General features: G+C 47.4%; 2 protein-coding genes across 2 annotated transcripts in view; one reads left to right on the forward strand and one right to left on the reverse strand.

The window, feature by feature from the left end:
- Positions 1–6,023, forward strand: part of CCDC6 (coiled-coil domain containing 6) — a 46,664-nt gene extending 40,641 nt beyond the window's left edge. The window contains exon 9 of the mRNA XM_051982620.1: positions 1,839–6,023. Coding sequence (XP_051838580.1) covers positions 1,839–2,030 — 192 coding nt within the window. The 3' untranslated portion in view covers positions 2,031–6,023. The remainder of the gene's footprint in view (positions 1–1,838) is intronic.
- Positions 828–1,305, reverse strand: LOC127552139 (ATP synthase subunit f, mitochondrial-like). The gene has a single exon (XM_051982621.1). The coding sequence runs from the start codon at positions 1,252–1,254 to the stop codon at positions 976–978; it is 279 nt and encodes a 92-aa protein (XP_051838581.1). The 5' UTR covers positions 1,255–1,305; the 3' UTR covers positions 828–975.
- Positions 6,024–9,590: the final 3,567 nt, after the last annotated feature.

Genomic DNA, 9,590 nt, shown 5'->3' on the forward strand with positions numbered 1-9,590 from the left:
TCCCACCTCCTCTAACCGGCGGTCTTCAACATCCTCTCTACGCGGGCTCAGAGTTCAATTTTTTCCAAAAAACATGATTCCCAAGAAGTCATTGATAAGCAGTCAGAAAGAGGCCGTGCTTCCTCCCTGTGGGGCCACCTTCAGGGGGAAGGGGCAGGCTGCAGAGGCTGGGCCCCCCACGCTCCCTCCCCTCTGCTCCCAGGACTCCAGGCTTCCTCAGGTCAAAGGGTGGTTCCCTATGCCCCCACAGCAGCCGTGCCTCTGAGCCGCCTCCAGAGCCAGGACCATTTGCCAGGCCCCTTGTCTGCTTCCGGTCCTGGGCCCCCGCTTTGTGGTGACTCCCACAACCTGGATCAGGAGGGACTTTGGAGGCCGGGCCCCCGCACCCCCATCTGCAGACATGACAGCTGGCCCAGGGAGGCCAGACTGCAGGGTCCCAGCAGACAAGAACCAGAGCCAACATTCGCATCCAGGATCCAGCCCCATCATCTCTGCTCTGTTCAGTTCAGGAAACTCTGGCTTTCTTGAGCCAAGTTGTAGCAGAGCTGGGGGGCAGGGTCAGGGGACATGGGGGCAAGAGCAGGAAGTGGGGGGTGGGGGGCAGGAGGCAGGACCAGATCCACTGTTGCTTCTCTAGATTTACTGTAGAGAATCGGTGCTTTCTTGCCCCAAACCCAGCTTCTGCGACTTTTCCCTCATTTTCCAGAAAAATAAGTTTTCTTTTCTAATTAAATCTAAATCTAATGTCATCTAAAACCAGGCCGAGAGCTTGCCGTCTGCCTCCGACTAACTGAGCCTGAGATGGGCAGACGGGACGGCCGGGTCTCTTCTGTTTTTTTTTTTTTTTTTGCAGGTTAAATACATGTTTTAATATTGGTTATTTGGCCCTAGTTACATCAAATGATGTTCACTGAGTACAGTTGCAAAATTCTCTAGCTTAGGGATAAAATTCATCATCTCAAGTATCTTGAATTTTCAGTGGTACTTTCGCCAACGGTCATGTTTAAGCTCCTTGTAAGCTGTACAATAATTGAGCAGGATGTAACCAGCAAGCACCATAGTAACACCACCAATCCCACCTTTCTTCACATCAATGTACTTATTAAAATATGCATCATAACCTCTACGAACAGCTTTCATGATCCCAGAAGGGGAAAAATCCCACTTCATTATCCAGGATGGCACCTGTTGCAGTTTGACATCTAGAAGTCTCTGTTCTCTAAGTGGTACTGAAAGTGGTGTCTGGGATGACATCTTGCCCCCTTAGAGTACGACTAGTGTAGGACGCTGCGCAGGGACTGCTCCTCTTCTGGTTTTAAACCCGGAGCGGCTGTGAAGGGTTGGGGGCGGATGGTGGCCCACACCTCGTGCTCTAGAGAAGGCCGTCCAGTGATGGCCCCGGGGGACCTCGGAGATTCAGGCCAGTGCCGGCTTCCCCAGCGGGGGCCTTAAGGCTCCTTGAGGTTCTTAGCTAGTGCCCTGCGCCCCGGAGCTTTTCTCTCTCGGTGTTTGCCCTAGGAGAGCTGAGGACCTTGGGGGAGGCTTGGTCCTCGTGGCTGCCCCGTGCCATGTTTTGGGCCGTGGCCTCTGCCACTCTGGGTCAGAATCAGCAGCTTTTCCGAGGCAGCGGCCCTCACGGTCACATCCCCTTCACCGTCACTCGCTGCCTTGGGCCAACTTTAAGAACACCCTCAGAGTCTGGAGAAGGCGCTGTGGGTGCCCCCAAGGGGGGGAAGAGCACCCCTTTGTGCCTGCCCAGACCGCAGACTCTCCGTCACCAAACACTGAGCTCCTAACTCGCTCCCCGCTAACCTGGATCTTTGTTCTCCGTTCCACAGAGGCCTTCACCCCGGAGAAGCAACAGTCCGGACAAATTTAAGCGCCCCACGCCTCCGCCATCTCCGAACACACAGACTCCCGTCCAGCCTCCTCCGCCTCCGCCCCCACCCCCCATGCAGGCCTCCCTCCCGTCCGCCACCTCGCCGCCCGCCTCCTCGCCACATCCGGTGCACCCCCCCCCACAGCCCTAGTGCATGCGCTCCAGCAGGTGGGCTGTGCCGAAGGTGGGAGAGGAGACGAAGCCGTTTACGAAAAGCCGAAGCCTCCCGGCGCCCGGCAGCCTGACTTCTTGGCTCCGAGGGTCTCTCGACTTCCCTCTTAATGGTGTTGTAAATGTCTGTCCAAAACGCAGCCAGCTTTGTGGGTCTATGACACTAACCCCTAGAACAACCTTTCTCCATCAGTGTTTACTTGAATCTACATGTAGGTCTCTCTTCTGGCTGGAACCTTCGCTCCTCCGTATCTGGTAACTTGGTGATGCGCCATTTGCTCAGCTCTAGAGCGCTTTCTTTTTCCTCCTGGCTTTTAGGTTGGTAAAATAAAAGGGAGACCCACGGTCTTCGCTCTCCCTGCCCTTGGCCCCTAGTAAAGATGGCGGCCTCTTCGGCCCGCCTCCCGCCGAGCAGCCGGAAGGACGTGGGTGGCCGGGACGCGCCCGCGCTGGGCCTCGGTCAAGTTCCCCGTCTGTATTCCCGCCTGCCACCGCGCTTCTCTCCTGACACACTGTCCTAAGCCAGTGCATACGAGATAGTATTGGGTAATTATCACAGAGTGTAAGATTCCTGGGGCTCGAGGAGGGGCCATTTCCTCAATTGTCCACGCCCACTTCCCTGTACACCAGAAGCTGACCATGCTGTTCTTTCCAGCATAGTTCTGTACCAGTCACCCCCTCCCCCCCATGACTTGGGGGACCAGTTGAGAGGTGCTGTCCAGTGTGGCACCCAGGGGGGCTGTGGGAGGCGACCATGGAGAGCTCTGGCGTTCCCTTTTACCCCTACACCAGGAGCCCCTGCCCCTGCCCCCCACCCAAGCGATTCCCTCAAACACAGTTGGAACAAGATTTTCAAGAAGCAAAGTCCTCCTTAGAGACCCCGAATGAGAAGAAGTGTTGTAGGAACGTCGGCCTAAATGCCAAAAGGTACCGTTTTGTGGGTAGCGAAAATGCGAGTGAGGGAGAGCACCCCAAGGGCCGAGGAAGCTCCCTGGATGGGAACTGGTGCGCTGAGTGCGTGTCGGGAAGGACCCCCGAGGACGGTCCCCTCAGACCGGCCTCGGGGGCAGCCGTGAGCGATTTGGCTTCGTGACTCCACGAGACAGAAGGCGAGGCTCTCTTCCCTCATTCTAGCGAAATGCTCCTTTTGGTTCGGCAACAATTTCTGTTTTTGTACTTTGATAGTGAAGTGGTCTTCCTTCCCCGCCTGTGTTTTTGCATATTTCGATATGCTGTGGACAAAAACCTTACTAGAGAATGTATATTTTATGATGAGAATGTGTATCTATTCTGTTGGATATAATCAAAGAACTGAAAAATAATTTATCGGTTATTTTTTTTTTTAAGAATCCATGTTTTGTGACCGAACCATCTCGAATGCCCCCCTTTTATTGAACACATGCCTAAAAAAAGGAACATTGTAGATATTAAATATTGTGCAGTCATGTCAACTTTCATTTTTGCCTTTGAATACCTATTTAAAAATCGAAAGAAAATTACTGGATTAGAGTGCTCGATGAGTAAACTCGAGAAAGCTAACAACCACCGTAGGATTTTTCTCCTCTCCCTGTTTCCAAGCCAAAAGAAAGACGCGTGGCTCTGGCTTCTAAGCATTTCAGAAAAAATCGTGTGTGTGTGCTGTATACATTTGGTATTTAATAATGTGGGTGTATTCTACATTGTCATTGTGTTTTCTTAAAACGACAATGTCAAGAAAGATCACGTGAATCAAGTGACCAAGTTTCCATAAAGGTTCCCGGCAGCCCCAGGGCCGACTTCTGGGTCCGGTCCGCTGTTGCAAAGTCTCAAACCATGTAACTTCCTTGTGGGCTACACGGCCTTCCCTCCCTCCCGTCCCCCCCAGATGATTGAATCAGTGAGTGAAATCGCTTCGGTATGTGCCCCAGGGATTTTCAGAGATGGACTTAGATAAACGGTAGGCTCTTCCCTTTGAAAACGTCTCCTCCGAGAACATAAATGGCAGCACTGCTAGGGAGCGTAGCTTGCTTTTAAGAAATCCTTATTGCCCTATTCCCCGTTCCCCAGAAAGTTGGTTTACTCCAGTGAAAGAAAAGTCAAAGCCTTGTAGGAGAATGGATGGGACGGGCAGATGGTGATAGAATGAGAAGTGTCACAAGTACATGAATCAAGGCAGAATCCTTCAAAAATAAGATTTCTACAAAAGCAAACTGCCACTTTGTTCCGGAGCCGAAAACTAGGATTATTCACCATAAATGTAGCCGGCTCCCTCTTCCCTAATACTGTGTGTACAGTCCCTGTAGGACAACCACTGCTGATGGTGGGTGATGTAACGGGCTCACGAGGCACTCCGACCCCCTCGTGTCACGTCACGGGGTCAGCACCGCAGCTGCCGGCCACTGACCATCCTGAGTTTGCAACTCATAGGATTGAGCCAGGGACGAGAAGAAAACTTCCTGTCGTGTCCCTGCTCACGGCCTCATTGTCCCCCTCAGACAAAAAGTCTGGGCTGCTGCTATTCCTGGGTGCCCCGTGCTCTGAATTTTCCTACGGACCAGCCTCGTCACTTGTCGCCCTGAGAGCGTAGCCGTCGCAGTTAGGTGAACGTAGGTGATGGTATTTTTGCAGATGGCAGAGACGTGGCCTAGGAGGCGTCAGGGTTCCTCCTGGCCTTCCTTCGCAGACTCCCGATGGCGTGGCAGAAGGTAGAAATTCTCCTAAGTTTTCGTGCCCCTTCCCCTCCTGTCCAGTTTGAGTTTTAGAGCGATGAGCTTAGAAGCTCGCGGAGTGTGTGCGAGACCCAAATGTGACTTTGACACCAAGTGCCGCCCCGTGATTGGCCATTCGGCAGTAGGACCAAAAATCTCAGTGGCGATTCTTGCTAAAGCCGTACAACTGAAAGAGATTAGAGATTCTGTGTGGCACCTTCCCCCTACCCCCAGCATAGATAGGAGATTTTTCCCACCAGAAGCCTTGCTAGAAAAGGAAGCCTCGGACACTGGAACAGAAGAAAAGTAACTTGTGCTTTGAGATCTCATCATTTTGCTTAGTAGTACAGAAGTCTCCGTGTGGCTTGATCTTCTGGCCAGTAGTTGTCTCGTAGGTATCCAATATTGAAAACATCATCATGAGGTCTACCAAAGAAGTACATAGCAAAATGATAGTTTATTTCCAAATGATTAGTGAGCCAGTCATTGAAGCTGCTACGTGAGTTCCATGCTCAAGAGCCATTATAACAAATTAAGGGAGTTGTTTTTCTATAATTTTTCTTTTTTTTTTTTCCTTTTTTACGACAAATGAAACTCCACACACAGCTGTCGGCCTGAAGTCCCGGGGAGCATTTTCCCAGGTGCTTGGCAGTTTTTGTAGCGATCAACCGCCAAGTCCGGACTGCCTCATGTTAGGGGAGGGAGCGTATCCACTATTCTTAAGGGTGTGGGAGCTGTGTGTGTGTGCATGGTGTCTGTGTGTCTGCGTGTTCATTCATGCCTTAACTCTGGTTACTGCTCAGATTTAGTTCTCGACTTAGTCTGCCTTGTCAACTAGTTTGTATCGTACTTCTCGATCTGAACTTCATCCTGGCCAAACCGCTCCCCCTCCCCCCAAAACAAAAAGTCTCGGCAACAGCAACTGTAGAACTGTTTTCTCGGAATATTATTTAATCAGGTCAACCCCAAGTATCCTTTGGACTTTCTTTGGTACTTAAGAAATCATATAAAAGTGACCCAGAGAAGTGGAAGGAATTCACTGAGGACAAGAGCGTGTCTTCCTCACCTTGACATCTCAGTGCCCAGTGTAAACGACTCACCGTGGTTTGGCCCTACAGCTTGAGTAGATTTGGAGATGCAGTGGCAATCTTGATATTCTTGCTTGGTCAGAGTTTAGAGAGATGTAAGACTTCCAATTAATGTCTTTTTTGCTTCTTTGTGTTGATTAGTCTTTGATACATGTGCTGAATCAGAAACCTGAATAAAGATAATTTTTTTAAAATGGATCACTGAAGCCTTCAACCATACCGTTGTCTTTCTGATCTCGAGGTCTGTCAGTTCATCGTATTTCTTTTTAGAAATTAAAAGTTCTCAGAGAAGGTGAATAATCAAAGGTAAGCTCCATCCGAACGCCATGATAGGCTTTTCAAAGTCTTGAAATAACTTAGGAGCTTTTCCCCTTCCCATTCTATTTAGTTCAGGAGTTTGCTTTTATTTTAATAAGGAAGAAGAATTTCTGTCCATTTTAACAAGTATTAAGAGTTTGCTGTCACAGTTTTTACCTTTAAGGACCTTTCAGTGTATTGGGGAGATAAATATACCCAGCCATGAAAATAGAGGAGAGATGAGAGAGGGAAGAATCCTAGCTGGGGAAAATCAGGAGAGGCTTTTTGGAGAAGGTGGCGCTATAAATGGCTAACGAACAAAGGGGCTAAAGGCAAGAGTGAGAAGAGAAGGTGAAAATGAAAGGTAAGTCGTTCACATTTTGAGCTAAGCTTTCAAAGAGGTATTGAAAGATTTCAGTGGAGTTTTTTGGTTTTTTTGGTTTGTTTTTTGTTTTTTGTTTTTTGTTTTTGCTGTCCCAAGGAAGTTTCCTTTTATTTAATTCAAGAATAGTTTTGCACTTTTTCCATTCTTTAAAATAGATTGATTTTGGAGTGGGATTATGAAATAGCTCAGTAAGTTTCCAAGGGAAATTAGTTTGTGGTCTGTGTCTCATCAAAACTCTAGAGGTCCATTAATTTAAAAAAATGGTTTAGATAATTTTGAATATAATTGGGTTTTTTGGGTAATACTACGTGTTGTATTCATTTAAACACATTCTGAAAAAGGGTCCAAAAACTTCTACTGATTGCCAAAAAGAGAGAGACAAGGTCTGTGACAAAAAAGATTGAGTCCTCTCTCTGGAGAGTAGGGTCATTTGTACCGCCTCCAGAATCTTAAGGTCACCTTGGGTACCACACCGGGTAGTACCACCTTGTAAGGTAATTGTTCCTCGTGGAAAGTTTTAATTGTTCAGATACTTGTTACATTACACCTGAATTTGCCCCTTTCCAACTTCTATCCATTGTTCCTGATTCTGGCCTCTGGGATCTAGCAGAACAAGGTTAGTTCCTTTTCTCCATGATGGCTCTTAAATGTCTGAAGACTGCTGTCCTGTTCCTGCCAAGTTTTCTCCAGAGTGAACAATCTCGGCTTCTTCCATCAGTCCACTTTGAGACTCTTCACAACCCTGGTTGCCCCCTGGACACCTGCCCGGTTACCAGCGACTTTCCCAAGACATGCTGCCCGCAATCAGGCACCGTCTTCTATGTGTGGTCTGTCCCAGTCAGGGAACTGCCTGGCCATCCGACCACTTTATTTCTGGAAATTGCCTCCTATTGTAGCCCATACGGCAGCCGTACCACATAGTTGACTAACATACCTTTTGAAGTCCACCGATCTTTACAGCCAAATTCCTGTTCGGCCATGACTCCTTCCACTTGAGTTTTCTGAAAAATGACAAGTTCAAGATGGCTGACTGTATACTTGATAAATTTTAGAGTGACGCCATGTTCTCCTCCTAATTATCTCCCACCCTTGTGATAGCTGTCTATTCTATCTTTGTGTCATCTACAGATTTGACAGACACCTGTGCCTTCACCTGGGTCCCCTACAAAAAGAATTAAATAGCCTCAGACCACACCCATCTCCGGAGCATCCTCCCAAACTGGCAAACCATTCATGACCTCTCCTTTTCAACCAGTTCAAAATCTATTTACTTGTGCTACCTCTTGCACTACCTCTCCCCACCTGTCTTATCAAATGCGTTGCAGAAACCTGGGGACTCCAAGACATTTATCCTAGTCTGCCAGTTCATTGGTAACACTATAAAAAGTCATAGGATCACAGATAATAGGGATATCCAGTGTTTAGATAGCACTTTAAAGATTTCTAAGTGCTTTACAATCAAGGGGAAGAAAGGTGCAGGGAAGGGAAAGGTCCTATCACTAGGTCCTATCCTATTGAACCCATTTAGGAGAGCTTGATGGGCCTCCCTGCTTATCAGGTGTGACATGGAGGAGGATCCTTCCAAGGAGGCTGAGGAGGCCAGACTGGGAGAGGCCCATGGGTAGCCAGCGACATCAGTGCAGAAGTGCCGTTTGTGAACAGATCAGTGAGGAAATTGGTTTTGCTTGACTATATATATTGACCTATCTGTCTATCTATATCTATATACATATATAAGTGTATGTATGTATGTATATATATATATATTTATATATATATGTATGTATATATATATATATTTATATATATATGTGTGTGTGTGTGTGTATATATATATCTATATCTTTGTTACAATTTGCTTTTATTTTTCTCCAACAAAGTTGTGGGGTAAACAGATTTCTGTTCATTTTATAAAAATAAAACTAATGACAAAGAAAACTGAAGAACTGGCTCACAATTGACTGACGTTAGCTTCAGAATCTGCCACCTCGGCTTTGGAGATGCAGATAACTTTTTTCTTAGAAAACATGTGAACTCCGATCCCCTGCCCTCAGGGTCTGCGTGTCATAGAAATGTTCAAAACACAGAGAACTTGCAGACCCAGCTCTCAGGAACTCTGAACCCATGCAGCGTTTGGCAGCCGATGAAACTTCTGGCTCTTCCTCGGTGAACCAAGTGTCTGTCTTTCCCTCTGCCTCAACTCCTGTTCTCATACTAGAAGGCTTCAGCATACGTGTCTCAGATGGCTTCCTTTCCCAGTTCTCCAGCCTATTCAGTTTCCATTACCTCAGAGGTCGTGCCGTGCTATCTTGTAGATCGCTGAGAAGGAGAAATTCTTTTATCTGATCAGAATCTTTCATCCTTTCTTACTATCCCTACCCCTGTTCTTTGCTCTCACCATGACCTATGATCCCTCCACCCCCCCCCCCAAGTCATTATTGTCTCTGCACTTTGCACACACACACTTTACACACACTTTCCTTCCCTATCTCCACCCCTTGGGGAATCAGTTCAAATCAAGACCATCCTTAATACACAAATCCCTTGTCCCTTTGTCCTATCTCAGATCAAAACTTGCCAAAACCAAGTCGTGGATTGTTCCCACCATTCATTGCCCCCGCACTCAACGTTCAACTGAAAGGAATGAGGAAAAAACCCGCCGAATTGTGCTGACGGGTTTACTAAAAACTTACCGCAGCTTGGCCCTCGCAGTCCAAGTTGTTCCTTCCACAGCTCTCTAATTGACTGACTGATGCTGATGCATCGGGAAATGAGAACCAGTGGAACAATGGACACAATTACAACATTATAAAGAAAAACAAGATGGAAAGACTTGAGAACACCGATCAATGCAATGACCAGTCACAGTTCTAAAAGCATTCATGGTATCAGCCTCTTGACAAAAAGCTGATGGACTCAAGATGCAGAATAAGACACATTTTCAGATTTGCCCAATGCGGGGATTTGTTTTACTTAATTATGCTTTTCTTTTTCTTTCTTTCTTTCTTTTTTTTTTAACAAGAGATTTGTTTTCCTTTTTTTCCCCCCCAATGGTGGGAAGAAGTTGGGGGGCTAGGCACAAG

The sequence above is a fragment of the Antechinus flavipes genome, chromosome 2, assembly GCF_016432865.1.
Source record: "Antechinus flavipes isolate AdamAnt ecotype Samford, QLD, Australia chromosome 2, AdamAnt_v2, whole genome shotgun sequence".
NCBI lineage: Eukaryota > Metazoa > Chordata > Mammalia > Dasyuromorphia > Dasyuridae > Antechinus > Antechinus flavipes.